Genomic DNA, 21,964 nt, shown 5'->3' on the forward strand with positions numbered 1-21,964 from the left:
TGATTAAACATGGTACTCTTCAACGAATCCCTTCATTTCACTGATTAAGGGTCAAGAGGTTTGATATAATCAGACTGATGCTCTAATGATGTGGGTGTTTTTCAGGAAAGCCATCTCGCGGTCGGGTCTCCAGCACTTGGCCCCGGTCCACAAACCCATGACCCCCATCACCAACGGACCTTCCAAGGAGATGCGCACGTCCGTCGACTGGACAGTGAGTCACACACACGCACACACACACACATGATTTCACACGTGGAAAATCAGGTAAATCAATGTGTTTATGGAACACTTCAACTGTGATGCTATTTCACATGTGGATTTTCACGTGATCACATAACCTTTCACAGGTGATGCCCTGCAAACCAAAATGAATTCTTAGGATACACACACAAATTGTGTGTTTAACGTACAGTATTTCCAACATACATATCTGACACACTCGAAGACATTGCTCACTTACACAGGACTTTTGATTCAACACGTCCTCCCTGGAGATTTGAACTCACGACCTCTTGGTTCGCAGCATGCTGATCAATCTGCTACGCCACCCCGTCTGTGTCAGTGGCTTGTGTTCCCCCCGTATTCCTACACTCTGAACATCAACGTGAACCTCAGCTTTGTTACGTCTACACTGAAGAAAAAAACACAATATGTATCATAGCGAGTTTAAAACCCCAAACCACTTCATCCCAAATAAACACGTGACATTTGCAGCTTCACATGTTGAGCCGAAATGTTCCCGTGGAAACAACAGAGGCACGTGCGAGTTCAGTCGCTGACGTGGGAAACCATATGTTCGCATGGATAAAAAGTAGATGTTGACACCACCTTTCCACGTGGAACAAGCGTGTTTTCACCTCACAATTGCAGGTTTCATTTTTTGGCATCCCCGTGTCTGGGTTCTCACGTGTTGCTCTTACTCGTTGTCACATTTGACCACGTTCGCTTCACAGAAGATCGCATGTGGAACACGTCATCACCTGAAATTCGTGTGCTCTTTCTGTGAGGGCGTACACACCCACCCAGGGACCCAGCCCGGCTGTACCTGGGGAGAGATAGGTCCCTCCATGCAGGAGATTTCCTAAACGTCATCACTGGCATTTCCCTCTCTGCATGATCCACACACACACACACACGCACGCACGCACACACACACACACACACATACACACACACACACACACACATACGTCCATTAAACTTTAATGAGCTGACGTATCAACATCACGCAGCACAGAGCGAATAATGGGATTGTGGTTGTGCTGCTTCTGTGTGTTTTATGTTTGAGCCACAATTCCTGTAGGGGAGGATATCTCAAATAGTCGCCAACACACTGGAATCCAATGGACAATTAGACACATTAACACTCATACACCACTGTTTGTCTGCCGGGTATGTGGGAGAACATGTTCCTTTGTGAGAATTTTGTGTGCATGTGCGCACGCGTGAGCTGAATTTTGTGTTGCTGTGCGTGTGTGTGTGCGCGCGTGTGTGTGTAGGAGACTGCTGTGAACGGGGAACACCTTTGGCTGGAGACCAGTTGTTCTGGAGAGCTGTGCTACCTGGGAGAAGACACCTGTGTACTGAAGACTGCAGTGAGTACATGAAGAAAGAGAGAGGGGTGGGGGGGGGAAAGAGAAGGAGAGTGGTCAGAGCAGAGAGAGGCAGAGCGGGGGAGGAGAGCCCTGGTGATAACAGTGTTATGCTGAGGTCCATATTTCAACGTTTTATAAGCGGTATGTATTTACATTGTGTTAGAGGGCCACAGCGAGCATCAGTAGAGCGGAGTTACAATAGTGCATTGACTTTGACATTACCTGACATTACCTGCAATAGTACCTCTAGCATTACCTTTGAAGGCCTAGTGTAGTCAACATTCTGTTTTTCAGCTGATGAAATAAATCATTTAAAAGTGTGATTTAAAAATAAATCAAATCTGTGTTATTTCCTGATAGTTTATTGTTGAAAATACAACCTACACATTCTAATCAGCAGGTTTGCATGGGCTTTCCCATGGTGACGTCACCATGCAGTAAATTGGTTAGCAGACAAATAACAAAGAGAGTTCCAAACCTCTCTGCGTATAAACAACTCATTTTCAGTTTCCCCCTCCCGACCCAGTCCACTCCCAGCAAAAGTCTTGCTTAAGAAATAGCTTTCAGCAAAATAAAACGTTTTTTTCTGCCCATTTCAATGAAAATACAATTTGCGACGGATTTTTATGCAATTATTCTAAAATCAACATAAAACAATGTGTCTTTTCCCACCAAAGATGTGTTTCCATCCGACTGACTTGTTGCTGATAAACGGCTGTGCGTGATGACGTGGTGCACGTAGAAATAACATTAAAGTACCGAATGAAAAATACAAGCTAAAGGGGTTCCCATCACATTTTCAACTCCACTGATGGTTTTGGTCACGGATGCAGTGGCGTTATATAGAAAATGTGCCCCCTCTGGTCTTGACAGATGCTCTCTAGCCAACAGCTCACAGATACAGTGCGGGTAGACTACCTACAGTATATTATGAGATTATGGATAAGAGCCAAAGTATTGGTATTTCTCAAATGGCAGCCAAGCATCGATCATTTCACCAGAATAAGACCCTTAATATTTAATGCAAAGCAACGTCAACCTTGCATATTCACCACCCTGTGACGTTCATCATAATTGATTTCATCGGTAGCCTAATAAACTGCATGGTTTCCACGAGTCGTAGTGGGAGGACCACACAACATATCTTCACGATATGATGGAGTAATGTGTGAATATTTCTATTTTACCGACACAAAAAGATACCCACCGCGTCGAAAGAACAAATTGTCTGTTGGCATTTATAAAATTGTGCCGGTTTTTCATGCTTCAATCAGCCCGGTCGTGACTTTTTCATGCGTCAGGTATATAAAAACGGCTGCATTTGGGCCTTTAATATCTCTTAGTGGAGAGGCCACAAACACTGCCATTAGTCTGAATAGGATAAAGAGAAAGAACAAGTGAAAGAAACAGTAAAGGTATCTCTCCATGTCTCGTTCCTCTCTAACACATTATGAGTTTAATACATGTTTGAAGTTTTTCTCAAGACAACTGTTTTATTGTGACTTGATCAGAGCTGGCAGATTTATCACTGTCTCTGTGTGTGTGTGTGTGTGTGTGTGTGTGTGTGTGTGTGTGTGTGTGTGTGTGTGTGTGTGTGTGTGTGTGTGTGTGTGTGTGTGTGTGTGTGTGTATGTGTGTGTGTGTGTGTGTGTGTGTGTGTATGTGTGTGTATGTGTGTGTGTTTGTGTTTGTGTGTGTGTGTGTGTCTACGCGAGTCTCATTGCTTTCTCTGGTGTGTGTCTCCTCTCCTTTAAGAAGTCTGCCCCCAGGAGGAAGTGTGCAGCGTGTAAGATCGTAGTCCACACCGCCTGCATCGAGCAGCTCGACAAGGTAACACACACACACACACACACACACACACACACACACATTGCATTTTTTCCCTTTCAACAAGTCGATCGGACAAAGCACACCTGACGCCACGTCCTTAGCATCGCTCACTGCCCCCACCCTCTCCTTCTCTCGCAGATTAACTTCCACTGTAAACCAACGTTTAGAGAAGGAGGCTCTCGCTGCCTCAGAGATGTGAGTCGGTATCTGATGATGGCGTGTCTCTGATATGTGTGTGTGTGTGTCTGCGTGCGTGTGTGTGTGTGTGTGTGCGTGCGTGCGTGTGTGCGCGTGTGTGTGTGTGTGTGTGTGCGTGTGTGTGTGCGTGTGTGTGTGTGTGAGAGAGAACTACTGTATATGTCCGTCTCTGACTGCTCTCTTTCTTTCCCTCTCCCTCCTCCCTGTCTTCTGCAGAATATGTTGAGGCATCACTGGGTGCACCGGCGCCGCCAAGAGGGGAAATGCAGACAGTGTGGAAAGGTAAGACACCTACTGTACACCTTGACAATATGCATCCTGTCTATTGTGTATATCTGAATGAATAACATGATACATCCTGTGTATCCGGTAGAGCTTCCAGCAGAAGTTCTTCCACAGTAAAGAGATTGTGGCCATCAGCTGCTCCTGGTGCAAACAAGCTGTGAGTAGTGTCTTGTGTGTTTCTCTGAGTGTTTGTGAGCATTTGTGTGTGTGTGTGTGTGTGTGTGTGTGTGTATTTGGGCTGTGTGTGTGTGTTCTTCTCTATTAGAGTGTCTGTATGAGTTAGTAGTGGTACCTATAGACACCTAACCCCCTCTCCTGTCTATCTCCTCTCCTCCCCCTCCTCGCCTCTCCTGTCCCCCTCAGTTCCATAACAAGGTGACATGTTTCCAGCTACATCAGATTGAGGAGCTCTGTTCTCTGGGGGCTCACGCCGGGGTCATCGTCCCCCCCTCCTGGATCATCAAAGTTAGGAAGCCACAGGTGAGAACACAACACACGAACACTGACACATAGACACAGTACACCCACAGCCCAACAACAGCTCAACCACAACCCAACAACAGTACAACCACAGCCCAACAACAGTACAACCACAGCCCAACAACAGCTCAACCACAGCCCAACAACAGCTCAACCACAGCCCAACAACAGTACAACCACAGCCCAACAACAGTACAACCACAGCCCAACAACAGCTCAACCACAGCCCAACAACAGCTCAACCACAGCCCAACAACAATACAACCACAGCCCAACAACAGTACAACCACAGCCCAACAACAAGTACACCCACAGCCCAACAACAGCTCAACCACAGCCCAACAACAGCTCAACCACAGCCCAACAACAGCTCAACCACAGCCCAACAACAGCTCAACCACAGCCCAACAACAGCTCAACCACAGCTCAACCGCAGCCCAACAACAGCTCAACCACAGCTCAAACCTAGAGCACACACACAGTTCAACAAGCAGCCTTCACATCACATCACAGCCAGACAGCCAGGATTGGACGTGACATTGCTTGGGCACACACTCCTTTACACACTCTTTTACACACTCCTTTACATACTCCTTTACACACTCCTTTACACACTCCTTTACATACTCCTTTACACACTCCTTTACACACTCCTTTATATACTCCTTTACACACTCCTTTACATACTCCTTAACACACTCCTTTACACACCCCTTCACATACTCCTTTACATACTCCTGAACAGACACTTTTACACACTCATTTACACACTCCTTCACACACTACTTTATATACTCCTTTACATAATCCTTAACGCACTCCTTTACACGCTCCTTTACACACTCCTTTACATACTCCTTTACAGACTACTTTACACACTCCTCTACATACTCCTTTACATGCTCCTTTACACACTCCTTTACACACTCCTTTACATACTCCTTTACACACTTCTTTATATACACCTTTACACACTCCTTTATAGAGTACTTTACACACTATTTTACAGAGTCCTTTACAGATTCCTTTACACACTTCTTTATATACACCTTTACACACTCCTTTATAGAGTACTTTACACACTATTTTACAGAGTCCTTTACAGATTCCATTACGCACTTCTTTACACACTCCTTTACACAGTCCTTTGCAGTCTCCTTTACACACCCCTTTATATACACCTTTACACACTCCTTTACACATTCCTTTACAGTCTCCTTTACACACCCCTTTACCCACTCCTTTACAGACTCCTTTACAGAGTACTTTACACACTATTTTACAGAGTCCTTTACGCACTTCTTTACACACTCCTTTACACACTCCTTTACAGACTCATTTACGGACTCCTTTACACAGTACTTTACATACTCCTTTTCACAGTCCTTTACACACTCCTTTACGCACTCCTTTACGCACTCATTTACAGAGTCTTTTACACCTTTACACACTCCTTTACGCACTCCTTTACGCACTCCTTTATGCACTCCTTTACAGAGTCCTTTACACCTTTACACATACTCCTTTACACAGTCCTTTACACAGTCCTTTACACAGTCCTTTACACACTCCTTTACAAAGTCCTTTACACACTACTTTTACAGACTGCTTTACAGAGTCCTTTACAGACTCCTTTAAGCACTTCTTTACACACTCCTTTACACAGTCCTTTATACACTCCTTTACAGACTAATTTACATACTCCTATACACAGTCCTCCACACTCCTTTACACACTCCTTTATAGAGTCCTTTACACAATATTTTTCAGACTCCATTACAGACTCCTTTACACACCCCTTTACAGACTCCTTTACACACTCCTTTACACACTCCTTAACAGACTCCTTAGCACACTACTTTACGTACTCCTTTAAACACTCCTTAATAGAGTCCTTTACACACACCTGTAGAGACTTCTTTACATAATCCTTTACAGACTCCTTTTAGCGTCTGCTGTCTCTTATTACTGTCAACTTCACCTGACCTCAGCATACACCAACAGCTAGACAGCGCTGTGTGTGTTGTGTGTGCTGCAGGGTTATTCTGTAGAACATGCCTTCATGCGTTTCTCTCTCTCCCCCTCTCACAGAGCTCGTTCAAAAACTCTACAAGGAGGAAAAAACGCACATCGTTTAAAAGAAGGACCAGCAAGAAAGGAACTGACGTGAGTACTGTTCTCTGTCCCTCTGTGGGGTGAGTACTGTTCTCTGTCCCTCTGTAGGGTGAGTACTGTTCTCTGTCCCTCTGTGGGGTGAGTACTGTTCTCTGTCCCTCTGTGGGGTGAGTACTGTTCTCTGTCCCTCTGTAGGGTGAGTACTGTTCTCTGTCCCTCTGTGGGGTGAGTACTGTTCTCTGTCCCTCTGTAGGGTGAGTACTGTTCTCTGTCCCTCTGTGGGGGGAGTACTGTTCTCTGTCCCTCTGTGGGGGGAGTACTGTTCTCTGTCCGTCTGTAGGGTGAGTACTGTTCTCTGTCCCTCTGTGGGGTGAGTACTGTTCTCTGTCCCTCTGTGGGGTGAGTACTGTTCTCTGTCTCTCTGTGGGGTGAGTACTGTTCTCTGTCCCTCTGTGGGGTGAGTACTGTTCTCTGTCCCTCTGTGGGGTGAGTACTGTTCTCTGTCCCTCTGTGGGGTGAGTACTGTTCTCTGTCCCTCTGTGGGGTGAGTACTGTTCTCTGTCCCTCTGTGGCGTGAGTACTGTTCTCTGTCCCTGTGTGGGGTGAGTACTGTTCTCTGTCCCTCTGTGGGGTGAGTACTGTTCTCTGTCCCTCTGTGGCGTGAGTACTGTTCTCTGTCCCTCTGTGGCGTGAGTACTGTTCTCTGTCCCTCTGTGGGGTGAGTACTGTTCTCTGTCCCTCTGTGGGGTGAGTACTGTTCTCTGTCCCTGTGTGGGGTGTGTACTGTTCTCTGTCCCTCTGTGGGGTGAGTACTGTTCTCTGTCCCTCTGTGGGGTGAGTACTGTTGTCTGTCCCTCTGTGGGGTGTGTGTACAAACGTGGTCCATTTGCTGACAAGGGGTAGACTCTTGCTAATATATTTTGCTCCCATTAGGAGTCAAAGTGGCGCCCGTTCATGCTGAAGCCCCTTCCCTCCCCTCTGATGAAACCTGTTCTAGTCTTTGTCAACCCCAAGAGTGGAGGCAACCAGGTAAGTTAACCTATGATTCCTGACCTATAACCCTAACTGCTGGCCCACAAACCCCTAGCTACCGTCATCCCTGACCCCTGACCCTAACCGCCTTCTCTCTCCGTGTCTCAGGGTACTAAGGTGTTACAGATGTTTATGTGGATTCTGAACCCTCGCCAGGTGTTTGATCTCTCCCAGGGAGGGCTCAGAGAGGCGTGAGTACTTCACCCTGCATGCTACACCCAACATACCACACTACGCCTTATACACTATTTCCTACACCCTAACCTCTGTACGTCATGTCTCCCAGGTTGGAGTTGTACAGGAAAGTGCCAAACCTGCGTATCCTGGCCTGTGGAGGAGACGGGACGGTGAGAGAATGAACATGTTATTACTGTTTTACTGCAGTACAACTGTTATTACCAATGTTAGTCTGAGTCTGCCTGCCTGCCTGCCCTCCCGCACTACTGCCAGCCTGCCTGCCCGCATGCCTGCCTGACTGCCTGCCTGCCTGCCTGCCTGCCTGCCTGCCTGCCTGCCTGCCTGCCTGACTGTCTGTCTGTCTGTCTGTCTGCCTGTCTGCCTGCCTGACTGCCTGCCTGCCTGACTGTCTGTCTGCCTGCCTGCCTGTCTGCCTGTCTGTCTGTCTGCCTGACTGCCTGCCTGCCTGACTGCCTGTCTGTCTGTCTGTCTGTCTGTCTGTCTGTCTGTCTGCCTGTCTGCCTGTCTGTCTGTCTGTCTGTCTGTCTGTCTGTCTGTCTGTCTGTCTGTCTGTCTGTCTGTCTGCCTGACTGCCTGACTGCCTGTCTGTCTGCCTGTCTGTCTGTCTGTCTGTCTGTCTGCCTGTCTGCCTGTCTGTCTGCCTGTCTGCCTGTCTGCCTGTCTGACTGCCTGGCTGCCTGACTGCCTGCCTGCCTGTCTGCCTGCCTGTCTGTCTGTCTGTCTGTCTGTCTGTCTGTCTGTCTGTCTGTCTGTCTGTCTGTCTGTCTGTCTGTCTGTCTGTCTGTCTGTCTGTCTGCCTGCCTGTCTGTCTGTCTGTCTGTCTGTCTGTCTGTCTGTCTGTCTGTCTGTCTGCCTGCCTGTCTGTCTGCCTGTCTGTCTGTCTGTCTGTCTGTCTGTCTGTCTGTCTGTCTGTCTGCCTGCCTGTCTGTCTGTCTGTCTGCCTGCCTGTCTGTCTGCGTCTCTGTATGATTGCAGTGCTACTGTCAGGGGTATTCACTTCTTACCCTACCTGATCATTAATTGGACACACCTGGTTTCCGAGGTCTAAATCAGTCCCTGATGAGAGGGGAACAATTTAAAAAAGCAATGGAACTAACTGGCTTCGAAGTCCAGAGTTGAGTTTGAGGGTGCTAGATGATAGACAGTGCAATATGTGTTACTGAGTGTGAACACAGCTCTCCCTGGTGGCAACACACACAGACATGGTTAACATGTATGAATGTATCCCAGGACCCTGTACATTATTCACAGCATTAATGAACTTCATTAACAGAGCCTCTCCCCATCTCACTCTCTCTCCTCTCTCTCTCCTTCTCTCGCCTTCTCTCGCCTTAGGTGGGGTGGATCCTGTCTGCTCTGGATGAGTTAGGAATGACCCCCCATCCACCTGTAGCTGTACTTCCTCTGGGGACAGGAAATGACCTCGCCAGGACCCTCAACTGGGGAGGGGTAAGCTGCCCTTTGTGTATGGATGTGCGTGTGTGTTTGTTTGCGGCATGTGTGCACCGGTGTGTGCACGCACATGGGTGTCATCCACCCATTATTTTAGAGGGGGCACGAAGTACGTGAGGATAGACGTGAGGATAGACGGGGGGGGGGGGTTGTCTGGAAGGGGCTGCCTCTGGAAGTCGGAGAATTTTGTACTTTTCAAACAGCTTAAACACTTTTTCCCCCGAACCAAATATTTTCATTGTATTTATTCATCAGGAAGGAATCAATAGGCTACATAGCTTGAATTGACAAACATACTGTACCTCCTGGGAGTCCTGCCCATCACCGGCAGCTCAAATCTAATCAAACACTGTGTGTGTAACTCTACACTTTTCTCTCCTCCTCCTCCTCCTCCTCCTCCAATGACGTTACTGTCTGCACACGCTGGTGTATCTAGCGTCCTGTCTCGCATATCTTTGCTCCGTGGTGCACCTGGGAAGCAACCCCTTACTAGGGAGAATAGTGAGGGTGGGGTACTCTTTTACCTGGTCCAGTCGGTAAATATCTCCGATAAAACGTGGGCTTAAGAATGAAGTGAAAGAGTTCAACATTGTAATGCAGAGTGGGGCATGTGCCCTTGTGTCCTCTTTGCACGTGTGGGTGTCATTATGTTTGTGCTGTACACATTGCCCTCTGTCTGACTCTGACCCGACGTAGTCCTCTTACACACTATATATAGCACAGTAGTCGGTTCCCCGGGCGCCGAAGACGTGTATGTCGATTAAGGCAGCCCCCCCGGCACCTCTCTGATTCAGAGGGCAATGTGACACGTTTCAGTTGAAGTCATTCTGTTGGACAACTGACTCGGTATCCTCCCTCTTCCCTTTCAACACAGTGGACTCTGTCTCACTGAAATAACTCATGTTGTATTGCAGCATTGACTTGTGTGGTTTATTGCAGGTGTTTGTCCTGCTCTCTTTCAGACGGTCCATTCACTGCTGCTGCTCTGTCTGTCTCTTCTGTTTTGATCAGCATACAGCCCGTTCTCTCGGTTCTCCTGCACCTGCCGCAGCGCCACTGTGTGTGTCGGTGTGCATGCGTGTGTGCGTGTGTGTCCTGTTGGTGAGAGTGCTGCTGTCACCAGCACCTTCGCTGGTACAAAAGCTTAGTTTGTGCGTGTATGTGACGCGAAACAGCCTTTGGCACTCTGATTGCCTGAGTCAGTGCAGAGACGTCTCTCTCTCTCTCTCTCTCTCTCTCTCCCTCTCTCTCTCTCTCCTCTCCATCTCTCTCTCTCTCTCTCTCTCTCTTGTGTGTGTGTTGTGCGTGTGTTTGTGTGAGTGGTTGTTTGTGTTTGTGTATGTGTGTATCCTGTTGGTGAGAGTGCTACTTTCTCTGACACAAATTGCCTGAGTCAGTGCAGAGATGTTTGTGCGTGTGTGTATGTGTGTGTGGGTGTGTGTGCACTAAGGCTGATTAGCAGTAGCTCTAATGAGCGTTGCTTAAATATAAACGAGTTCTCTCTGAACCCCACAGAGGGAGAAAGATGGAGAGAGAGAGAGAGAGAGCGAGAGAGAGAGAGAGAGAGAGAGAGAGAGAGAGAGAGGGGAAACACTTCCAGGCTCTTGGGGAGGAGAGGAGGGATGTGTATATCAAGGATTATTAGCAGTGATTATAATTCATTACAGACAACAACATCAAATCTGCATGGAAATAACATTCAGCTGCGTAGAGGAGAAGAGAAAAGAGAAGCCCGAGAGAGAGACAGTATGAGGGAGAGATAGTTTGTCTGCCTCTGTTCAGAAGATGCATTGAGAACATCTAAGGTATGGAGCTGCCGCTGTCAAGGAGCGGGACTCTAATTCGGACACTTACAAGAAATCCCGCTACGACCTCTGGCGAGCCATCAAACAGGTAAACCATCAATATAGGACTAAGATCGAATCCTACTACGTCGGCTTTGACGCTCATCAGATGTGGCAGGGCTTGCCAACTATCATGAATTATAAAGGGAAACCCAGCCATGAGCTGCCTAGGGACACGAGGCTACCAAACAAGAGAAATGCCTTCTATGTTCACGTCAAGGCAAGCAACACAAAACCATGCATGAGAGAACCAGCTGTTCTGGACGACTGTGTGATATCGCTCTCCGTAGCCGATATGAGTAAGACCTTTAAACAAGTTAACATTCGCAAGTCCACGGGGCCAGACGGAATACCAGGACGCGTACTCAGAGCATCTATTGCACTCCACACTGCCCTCACCCACCTGGACAAAAGGAATACCTATGTAAGAATGCTATTCATAGACTACAGCTCAACATTGAACATCATAGTCCCCCCCAAGCTCAGTACCCCTGGAACTGAACACTTCCCTCTGCAACTGTATCCTAGACTTCTTGACGGGCCAACCTTAAGAGGTGAGGGTAGGCAACAACACATCCACCAAGCTGACCATCAACACGGGGGCCCCTAAGGGGTGTGTGCTAAGTCCCCCCTTGTACTCCCTGTTCACCCACGACTGTGTGGCCATGCATTACTCCAACAACGTCATCAAATTTGCTGACGATGCGATGGTGCTAGGACTGAACACCGAAGACGATGAGGCAGCCTTTAGGGAGAAGGTCAGAGACCTGGGAGCGTGGTGCCAGGACAACAACCTCTTCCTCAATGTCAGCATGACAAAGGAGCTGATCGTGGGCTACAGGAAATGGAGGGGTGAGCACACCACCATCCAAATCGATGGGGCTGTAGTGGAGCGGGTCGAGAGCTTCAAGTTCATCGGTGTCCACGACACTGAGGAATTAACATGGTCCACACACACCCGTAACGTTGTGAAGAGGGCACGACGATGCCTCTTCCCTCTCAGGAGGCTTAAAAGATTTGGTATTGGCCCTCAGGTCCTCTAAAAGTTATACGGCTGCACCATGAGAGCATCTTGATTGGCTACATCACTGCTTGGTATGGCAACTGCAAGGCACCCGACCGCTAGGCGGTACAGAGGGTGGTGAGTACGGCCCAGTACATAACTGGGGCAGAGCTCACTGGGGCCTGGACCTCTATACCAGGCGGTGTCAGAGGAACGCCCAAACAATTGTCAAAGACTCCAGCAATCCAAGCCATAGACTGTTCTCACTGCTACTAAACGGCAAGCGGTACCAGTGCACCAAGTCTGGAACCAACAGGACCCTGAACAGCTTCTACCCCCAAACCATAATGCTGCTAAACAACACTGCTAAATAGATAATCAAATGGCCACCCGGACTAAATGCATTGACCTTTTTTTTTAGCTAACTCTCTTGCACAGACTCTATGCAGACACACTGGACTCTACCCACACACTCACGCATACTCACGCATACTACCAACACACACATATGCACTACATACGCCCACACACACATAACATGCACGCCACTGTGTGTGTGTGTGTGTTTTGTGTGTGTGTACATGTGTGTGTGTGTGTACATGTGTGTGTGTGTGTGTGTGTGTGTGTGTGTGTGTGTGTGTGTGTGTGTGTGTGTGTGTGTGTGCGTGTGTACGTGTGTGTGTGTGTGTGTGTGTGTGTGTGTGTGTGTACATGTGTGTGTGTGTGTGTGTGTGTGTGTGTGTGTGTGTGTGTGTGTGTGTGTGTGTGTGTGTGTGTGTGTGTGTGTGTGTGTGTGTGTGTGTGTGTCCACCCGTCTGACTGTATAGGCGGTAAACAGTCTGACCTCGGTGTCCTGGATAAGTCACTCTCATTCTCGTTCTAACTTGAAATGCTATTATTGTCATATTCCCATTCACTTTGTCTCAGTCTTCAGTTTGAAGGAAGTGAAATCAGCTCAGTTTACCTGAAGTAACATGTCTCTCTCCCTCTCTGTAAGGTTATAACCTGTCTCTCTATGTAGGGTTATAATCCGTCTCTCTCTCTCTCTCTCTCTCTCTCTCTCTCTCTCTCTCTCTCTCTCTCTATGTAGGGGTATAACCTGTCTCTCTCTTTATGTAGAACTATTACCTGTCTCTCTCTGTTTAGGGTTATAACCTGTCTCTATCTGTGTAGGGTTATAACCTGTCTATCTATGTGTAGGGTTATAACCTGCCTCTCTTTGTGTGGGATTATAACCTTTCTCTCTCTGTGTAGGGTTATAACCTGTCTCTCTCTGTGTAGGGTTATAACCTGTCACTCTTTGTGTGGGATTATAACCTTTCTCTCTCTGTGTTGGGTTATAACCTGTGTTGCTCTGTGTAGGGTTATAACCTGTCTCTCTGTGTGTAGGGTAATAACCTGTATATATCTGTGGAGGGTTATAACCTTTCTCTCTATGTGTAGGGTTATAACCTGTCACTCTCTGTGTAGGGTTATAACCTGCCTATCTCTGTGTAGGGTTATAACCTGTCTCTGTGTAGGGTTATAAACTGTCACTCTCTGTGTAGGGTTATAACCTGTGTTCCTCTGTGCAGGGTTATAACCTGTCTCTCTGTGTGTAGGGTAATAACCTGTATCTATCTGTGTAGGGTTATACATTGTCACTTCTGTGTAGGGTTACAACCTGTCTCTCTCTGTGTAGGGTTATAACCTGTCTCTCTTTGTGTGGGATTATAACCTTTCTCTCTCTGTGTAGGGTTATAACCTGTGTTGCTCTGTGTAGGGCTATAACCTGTCTCTCTATGTGTAGGGTAATGACCTGTATCTATCTGTGTAGGGTTATAACCTGTCTCTCTCTGTGTATGGTTATAACCTGTCTCTCCTTGTGTAGGGTTATAACCTGTCTCTCTCTGTGTAGGGTTATAACCTGTGTTGCTCTGTGTTGGGTTATTACCTGTCTCTCTCTGTGTAGTGTTATAACCTGTCTCTCTCTGTGTAGGGTTATACAGACGAGCCGGTTTCCAAGGTACTGTGTCAGGTGGAGGACGGCTCTGTGGTGCAGCTAGACAGATGGAACCTTCAGGTGGAGAGAAGCCCCGCCCAGCCGGAGGAGGGCACACAGAAGGTCTGTCTGGGGTCAAAGGTTAGGGGAGAGGGGTCAGTGGTATGGCTGTCTCATGGTCTGAGTGATATGGACAGTGAGTTCAACCTTATTTAAACTGATTTTGTGCCTCTTTTGTGCGCTCCCCTCTTTTTGCATCTCTCTGTATGTCTCCAGCTCCCACTGAACGTGTTCAACAACTACTTCAGCCTGGGCTTCGACGCCCACGTCACACTGGAGTTCCACGAATCCAGAGGTGAGCAGTACTGTCTCTCAGGAAGCATTGTTCCTTTAGCTGTCTGACTACAGTAGGACACAGACTGTTGTATCTCCTCCTCCCTGCAGAAGCCAACCCTGAGAAGTTCAACAGCCGCTTTCGCAACAAGATGTTCTATGCAGGGGTGAGTACCCGACAGACTTAACACCACATTACTGAATGGGGCGAGGGGGAGAGGGGATGAGGAGAGGGATGTGGAGGGAGAGTAGAGATGAGGGAGGGAATAGAGAGAGTGAGAGAGAGAAAGAGAGGTGTAGCGAGAGGGAGGGAATAGAGAGAGAGAGAGAGAGAGAGAGAGAGAGAGAGAGAGAGAGAGGGGTGTAGAGAGAGGGAGGGAACAGAGAGAGAGAGGGAGAGAGAGGAGTATAGAGAGAAGGAGGGAACAGAGAGAGAGAGAGAGGTGTAGAGAGAGGGAGGGAACAGAGAGAGAGAGAAAAGAGGTGTAGAGAGGGGGAGGGAATAGAGAGAGAGAGAGGTGTAGAGAGAGGGAGGGAATAGAGAGAGAGAGGTGTAGAGAGAGAGAGGGAATAGAGAGAGAGAGGTATAGAGAGAGAGAGGGAATAGAGAGAGAGAGGGAATAGAGAGAGAGAGGAGGGAATAGAGAGAGAGCAGAGGTGTAGAGAGAGGGAGGGAATAGAGAGAGAGAGGGAGGGAATAGAGGAGAGAGGTCGAGGTGTAGAGAGAGAGAGAGCGAAATAGAGAGAGAGAGGGAATAGAGAGAGGAGAGGGAATAGAGAGAGAGGTTGTAGAGAGAGGGAGGGAATAGAGAGAGAGAGTGGTGTAGAGAGAGGGACGGGAATAGAGAGAGAGAGGTGTAGAGAGAGAGAGGGAATAGAGAGAGAGAGGGAGGGAATAGAGAGAGAGAGGTATAGAGAGAGAGAGGTTATAGAGAGAGAGAGGGAATAGGAGAGAGAGAGAGGGAGGGAATAGAGAGAGAGAGGTGTAGAGAGAGGGAGGGAATAGAGAGAGAGAGGTGTAGAAAGAGAGAGGGAATAGAGAGAGAGAGGGAGGGAATAGAGAGAGAGAGGGAGGGAATAGAGAGAGAGAGGGAGGGAATAGAGAGAGAGAGGTGTAGAGAGAGAGAGGGAATATAGAGAGAGAGAGGAATAGAGAGAGGGAGGGAATAGAGAGAGAGAGAGGAGGGAGGGAATAGAGAGAGAGAGAGGGAGGGAATAGAGAGAGAGGTATAGAGAGAGAGAGGGAATAGAGAGAGAGAGGTTGTAGAGAGAGGGAGGGAATAGAGAGAGAGAGGGAGGGAATAGAGAGAGAGAGGTGTAGAGAGAGAGGGAATAGAGAGAGAGAGGGAGGGAATAGAGAGAGAGAGAGGTGTAGAGAGAGGGAGGGAATAGAGAGAGAGAGGGAGGAAATAGAGAGAGAGAGGTTTGTAGAGAGAGAGAGGTATAGAGAGAGAGAGGTGTAGAGAGAGGGAGGGAATAGAGAGAGAGAGGTGTAGAGAGAGAGAGGGAATAGAGAGAGAGAGAGGGAGGGAATAGAGAGAGAGAGGGAGGGAATAGAGAGAGAGAGGTGTAGAGAGAGAGAGGGAATAGAGAGAGAGAGAGGTGTAGAGAGAGGGAGGGAATAGAGAGAGAGAGGTGTAGAGAGAGGGAGGGAATAGAGAGAGAGAGGGAGGGAATAGAGAGAGAGGGGGAATAGAGAGAGGGAGGGAATAGAGAGAGAGAGGGAGGGAATAGAGAGAGAGAGGTGTAGAGAGAGAGAGGGAATAGAGAGAGAGAGGTGTAGAGAGAGAGAGGGAATAGAGAGAGAGAGAGAGGTGTAGAGAGAGAGAGGGAATAGAGAGAGATAGAGAGGTGTAGAGAGAGAGAGGGAATAGAGAGAGAGGGAATAGAGAGAGAGAGAGAGGGTGTAGAGAGAGGGAGGGAATAGAGAGAGAGAGGTGTATATAGAATGTAATGAGTTGTCTCTGCTTCCCGTCAGGCTGCGTTCTCTGACTTCCTCCAGAGGAGCTCCAGGGATCTGTCTAAACATGTCAGAGTGGTGGTAAGTGCCTCACACACACACACACGCACGCACGCACGCACACACACACACATGCACGCACACACACGCACACGCACGCACGCACACACACACACACACACACACACACACACACGCACAAACACACACACACACATGCACAGTGTCACAGGTTAACGGTTTAGGTTAGAGGGCCCTGGCAGCCTGATAATAAACCTGCCACATTCAGTTACTGGGTTCCATGAACCTCTTTTTCTCTGTCCCAGTGTGACGGGACGGATCTCACTCCTAAGATCCAGGAGCAGAAGTTCCAGTGCATCGTCTTCTTAAACATCCCCAGGTAGCTATTCAACCCACCCAATCCCCCCTCCCCAGGTCAGCTTTGTCTATCTGACGCTGTTGATACATCTGTTGGCTGTCCGTAACCTACCCATAGTTTTATACGCTCACCATACTGTGGATTTTTTTGTGATGGAGTGTTTGAGGATCATGTGTGTTTTAAAAAGTGTGTGTGTGTGCGTGTGTGTGTGTGTGTGTGTTTAGGTACTGTGCAGGCACCATGCCGTGGGGGAACACAGGAGACCACCGGGACTTTGAGCCTCAGCGCCATGATGACGGCTGTATCGAAGTCATCGGCTTCACCCTGTCCTCCCTTGTGAGTGTGTGTGTGTGTTCGTGTGTGTGAGAGAGAGAGAGAGAGAGAGGGGAAGAGAGTGTGTTTGTTTGTGAGTGCACGTGTGTGAGAGAGTGTGTGAGAGTGTGTGTGTGTGACTAAACAAAAGGGTGTAATTCCTCTTTCTCTCCCCTAGGCGGCACTGCAGGTAGGAGGTCATGGTGAGAGGCTGCACCAGTGTAGAGATGTGACTCTGACCACCTTTAAGACCATCGCTGTACAGGTGAGATTTCACACAGGCCAACACTAACTGGATACAACACAGACCAATACTACAGATATATAACACAGGCCCACACTAGTGATACAACTAATGATGTGTATAAACCCTGGATTGCTGATACTATTTGGTAAGTATTTTCTTAACTCTTCCTGAACTGCACTGTTGGTTAAGGGCTTGTAAGTAAGCATTTCACGGTAAGGTCTACACTTGTTGTATTAGACGCATGTGACAAATAAAGTTTGATTTGATTTATTTGCCAGTGAGAGTTCTTTGAAACCACCGGTCGGCCATATTGTCACTCCCCAGAAGGATAGAAATGAATGGAATTCATGTAATTAGAAAATGAAGTACATGTACTGAAAATTACATGTATTTAAGTGGTTTTTTTAAAAGTGGGGATAGTAACATTACAACTTTTTAATTTTTTTTAAATTTAATTTGTGTGTTTAGTTCACATAATATCATTTAAAAGTATGCATTAAGGTATCTGTAATAGAATAAATGTGGCAAAAAACAAATATAGACATTAATAAATGCCTTTCTATAGCTCGCAAAATATTTTTTACACCGGTGAGGCAGTGCCAAGATGGAGGCACGGTGGCTTCAATACAGCGCCCCCTGTTAGTGATCTAGTGTATTTATAAATCATTGAATACAACACAGCCCGAGACGACATTGAAAGAACACAGGCCCACACTGTAAACCCCAAGGCATTTTTAACTCAAATACTTCTACTTCTAGTAAGTCGAACTCAAAGTCAATGAAAAGTCGTTATTACCTAAAATGTAAAAAAAAAAAAATTATGATAACCAATTAACTTTTTTCCCCAGCATGTTCTAATGCGGGAAGATTACTAAAAAGATCTGTGTTTTTGCATGTACATTGAGTGATTCATTGATTCATCTTATGCTACAGATAAATAACATGTATTTTTCTGAACAAATCCAATCATTTAGTTAGATTTGTTTTGTACCCGTCCCTGAAATGGTTGTTCCAGTTTAAATGGCTTAGGTCTCCTTGCACTGTTCTGAACCCTGGCACTCATTATGAAAGCAGGATGCGGGTGAATTAAACTGTTGTATATCCTAACTCTGGCTGGATTCCAATAGGAATTACACATCACTTTGCAAACCTGCATAATGTGATTTGCAGGTAGGGTTGCAAAATTCTGGATAAATGTCCAGGTTTTCCAGAAATCCCATTTGGAAGATTCCTGGAAATCCTTCAACCAGGGTTTACATTTTGGGGGTAGGGGGGAATTTGGGGAAAATTACCGGAACTTTGCAACCCAACATGCAAACCTGTTTGATGGGGCCTGTAAAACTATGAGGCCACTGTATTAGGATTAAGCTAGGCCTCAAAATAAGGTCTTATGTGATGTATCGGTTTGAGTAATGACTACAAAATCACTTTAAGTAACTTTACTAGATATATTAGATATAGTAACTGCAACGGGTTTCCTCCAAGGTTTTGAGTAATGACAGCATATCGGGGTTTGCAGTGCATGCTACACATATACACTCACTGGCCAGTTCATTATGTACACCCCCCCTTCCCGTTCACCAAAATGGACCGCTCCTACAGACAGTACTGTAAGTCAAGTGGCTGTGGCTTACTATATAAAGCAGGCAGGCAGACAGGCATCGAGGCATTCAGTTACTGTTCAGTTATTGAACGTTAGAATGGGCAAAACTAGTTACCATAGCGACTTTGAGCATGGCATGATCGTCGGTGTCAGGCTCGCCGGATCCAGTATCCCAGAGTCGGCCGCCCTCCTGGGCTTTTCAAGCACGACAGTGTCTAGGGTTTACCAAGAATGGTACGACAAACACAACCATCCAGTCAGTAGCAGTCCTGATGGCCAAAACAGTGCGTTGATGAGAGAGGTCGAAGGAGAATGGTAAGAATCGTGCAAGCTAGCAGGTAGCCTGCAAACAGACAAATAACAGCGCAGAACATGTGTGTGCAGAACGCCATCTTTGAACGCACGACGCGCCAATCCTTGTCGTGGATGGGCTATTGCAGCAGACGACCACACCGGTTCCACTTCTATCAGCTAAAAACAAGAAGAAGCGGTTCCAGGGGGAACACCATCACCAACACTGGACATGACAGAGAACCTGGAACATGACAGAGAGTTCAGTTTTCTTGAGTGGCCTGGTCAGTCCCCAGACCTCAACCCTAGAGAGAATCTATGGGATGAGATGGAATGAGCTGTTCACAGCATGAATGTACTGCCATTCAATCTGCAGCAGCCGCGTGATGCCATCGCATCAGCATGGACCAACATCCCTGTGGAACATTTCCGACACGTTGTAGAATGCCCCAAAGGATTCAGACTGTTCTGGAGGCAAAGGGGGATCCAACTAGGTACTAGATGGGTGTACCTAATAAACTGTCACGTGAGAGTATAACACAGACCCGCACTGTACAGGGATACAACACAGCCCCATACTACAGAGATGTTTGTGTGTGTGTGTGTGTGTGTGTGTGTGTGTGTGTGTGTGTGTGTGTGTGTGTGTGTGTGTGGGTACGCTTGTGTAGGTGGATGGAGAGCCGTGTCGCTTGGCCCCATCAACCCTCCGCATCTCCCTACGCAACCAGGCCAACATGGTACAGAAGAGCAAGAGACGCACCTCTGTACCCCTGCTCAATGAGTGAGTCACACACACACACACACACACACACACACACACACACACACACACACACACACACACACACACACACACACACTCAAAAGATACAGGCCAATATACTAGGGATCAAGACCTCACTGCCCTCACTCACACACGCACACACACACTCTCCATAGAGAATGGCTGGAGTGTGGCAGGTAGCCTAGTGGTTGAGACCAGTAACCGAGCGGCCGCTGGTTTCGAACCCCAGAGCTGACTCAGTGAATCACACACACATCCTCTATCCTTCTTCCTGTGGAACTAGACCAGCGGTGTACAGAAGGGTAAAGACCTCTGAGTCCCGCCCTAGTGAGCGAGTCACCTCGCTCCCAAGGCTACAGAATGGACACTCTCAATGGGTCCAAGTGTACGTTTACACCGATTACGAGAAAGATAACCAGTGCTAGTTTTGATGCTGTGGCTGCATTCTGTTGGAAAGAAGCACACACCAAGGAAAACAGGGTCAAACTAGGCGCTGCCTTAGTGTAAAATCTCTCAAGGTGTAAACCCACCGCTGCTGTACACACACACACACACACCCACAGTTCAGTTTCTTGGTCTTGTTCAGGGCTTTTTCTCATTATATTCCCTTCACACAGTTAGTTTCTCCTCTAACCATCTGTTCCACTTACTACCACCTGTTAAGCAGATCGCCCCAACAGCACTAATGCCTGTGTGTGTGTATCTAGCTGCCGTTGTGTGTGTGTGTGTGTGTTGCTCTTTACTCAGTGTGGTTCTACTCAGCTACAGTAACTAAAGCTGTGCCTGGTTTTTTGCCTTAGTGTTCTGCAACAATACTCTAATCTGTCATGGGCTTCCTCCATGTCCCCATCCTCGACTGTCTTTTTGATGTTTTCTTTCTTCCCTCTCTCCTCACCCTCATGTCGACTCCTCCTCCTCTCTCTTTCCTTGATATTTACCTCCCCTCTGGGCCTGTGTTTTCCCCCCGCACTCGCCCCCCCCGTCTGTTACGACTGCAGCATTCAGAAAGTGTGTGCAGCAGACCCGCGTCGCCTTTCTGCTCCCCCTGACTCCTTCTCTGTGTAAGTACTCTAACCCGGCGCGTTTCAGAGAGTGTCTGAGAGAGAGAAAGATGGACAGGAACGGAGTGAGAAAAAGAGAGTCCAGTTTTTTTGTTGTCTGTGCCTGTGTCGAGTACCGTGTAGAGTAAGTGGGTCTAAACGTCTAAAGTATTTGGTTGCCCCTTCATGCGGAGCCCGTCGAACCTGCCGGTGTGCTCTCTCCTAGTGTCTGTCTCTGTGGGAGTCCACCCTGTCCTGCTCGGTGCTCTGTAAGGTTGTGGCTGCAGTACATGCAGCACAGTGTAGTCTGTCCTGGCACTGCTAGATCGCAATCAATGGGAGAAAAAAAAAATACACACATCCTATTTGTTTCCGGTACTGAACAGAAAGAAATGGAATGAAGCCATACGTTGATTGAGACGTTTCAACGTGCGTGTGTGTGTGTTCCTCCAGCCCCCATGCTGTCCCCGAGCGCCTGCGCCTCAGAGTCAACCGGATCAGTCTGCAGGACTACGACAGACTACAGTTCGACAGGGAGCGACTCCGAGACATCTGTGAGTGTGTGTGTGTGTGTCTTTGTTGAAGGGTCCATCAAATCAAATCAGATGTTATTGCGGGTATAGCGAAATGCTTGTGTTTCTAGCTCCAACAGTGCAGTAATAAGTAAGTAAAGTCAAATCTAACAATTTCACAACAATACACACAAATCTAAATGAAGGAATGGAATTAAGATTATATGGATGTCAGAGCGGCATAGACTAAGATACAGTAGAATAGAATACAGTATAGACATATGAGATGAGTGAAGCATAAATATGTAAACATTATTAAAGTGACTTGTGTTCCATTATTAAAATGGCCAGTGATTCCAAGTCCATGTACAGTATATAGGCAGCAGCCTCTAGTCCCCATGTGTGTCCTGCAGCCTGAAAAGACGTTAATAAAGTGTGTCTGTCTGTCTGTGTGTGTGTGTGTGCGTGTGTGTGTGCGTGTGTGCAT

The 21,964-nt window shown here is 47.5% G+C and overlaps 1 protein-coding gene across 2 annotated transcripts in view; it reads left to right on the top strand.

The window, feature by feature from the left end:
- Nucleotides 1-21,964, top strand: part of LOC109879103 (diacylglycerol kinase iota) — a 59,857-nt gene that overhangs the window by 33,034 nt on the left and 4,859 nt on the right. The window contains exons 2-23 of one of the 2 annotated variants that reach the window (XM_031798640.1): nucleotides 106-214; nucleotides 1,503-1,598; nucleotides 3,354-3,428; nucleotides 3,567-3,623; nucleotides 3,843-3,908; nucleotides 4,000-4,068; nucleotides 4,275-4,391; nucleotides 6,483-6,557; nucleotides 7,440-7,535; nucleotides 7,647-7,729; nucleotides 7,825-7,885; nucleotides 9,072-9,185; nucleotides 14,014-14,139; nucleotides 14,293-14,371; nucleotides 14,461-14,516; nucleotides 16,328-16,390; nucleotides 16,636-16,709; nucleotides 16,913-17,024; nucleotides 17,179-17,265; nucleotides 19,810-19,922; nucleotides 20,924-20,986; nucleotides 21,419-21,519. In XM_031798640.1, coding sequence (XP_031654500.1) covers nucleotides 106-214; nucleotides 1,503-1,598; nucleotides 3,354-3,428; nucleotides 3,567-3,623; nucleotides 3,843-3,908; nucleotides 4,000-4,068; nucleotides 4,275-4,391; nucleotides 6,483-6,557; nucleotides 7,440-7,535; nucleotides 7,647-7,729; nucleotides 7,825-7,885; nucleotides 9,072-9,185; nucleotides 14,014-14,139; nucleotides 14,293-14,371; nucleotides 14,461-14,516; nucleotides 16,328-16,390; nucleotides 16,636-16,709; nucleotides 16,913-17,024; nucleotides 17,179-17,265; nucleotides 19,810-19,922; nucleotides 20,924-20,986; nucleotides 21,419-21,519 — 1,892 coding nt within the window. The remainder of the gene's footprint in view (nucleotides 1-105; nucleotides 215-1,502; nucleotides 1,599-3,353; nucleotides 3,429-3,566; nucleotides 3,624-3,842; nucleotides 3,909-3,999; nucleotides 4,069-4,274; nucleotides 4,392-6,482; nucleotides 6,558-7,439; nucleotides 7,536-7,646; nucleotides 7,730-7,824; nucleotides 7,886-9,071; nucleotides 9,186-14,013; nucleotides 14,140-14,292; nucleotides 14,372-14,460; nucleotides 14,517-16,327; nucleotides 16,391-16,635; nucleotides 16,710-16,912; nucleotides 17,025-17,178; nucleotides 17,266-19,809; nucleotides 19,923-20,923; nucleotides 20,987-21,418; nucleotides 21,520-21,964) is intronic. The other variant, XM_031798641.1, reaches the window with a different exon arrangement.

This window comes from Oncorhynchus kisutch, linkage group LG19, assembly GCF_002021735.2.
Source record: "Oncorhynchus kisutch isolate 150728-3 linkage group LG19, Okis_V2, whole genome shotgun sequence".
NCBI classification, from domain to species: domain Eukaryota; kingdom Metazoa; phylum Chordata; class Actinopteri; order Salmoniformes; family Salmonidae; genus Oncorhynchus; species Oncorhynchus kisutch.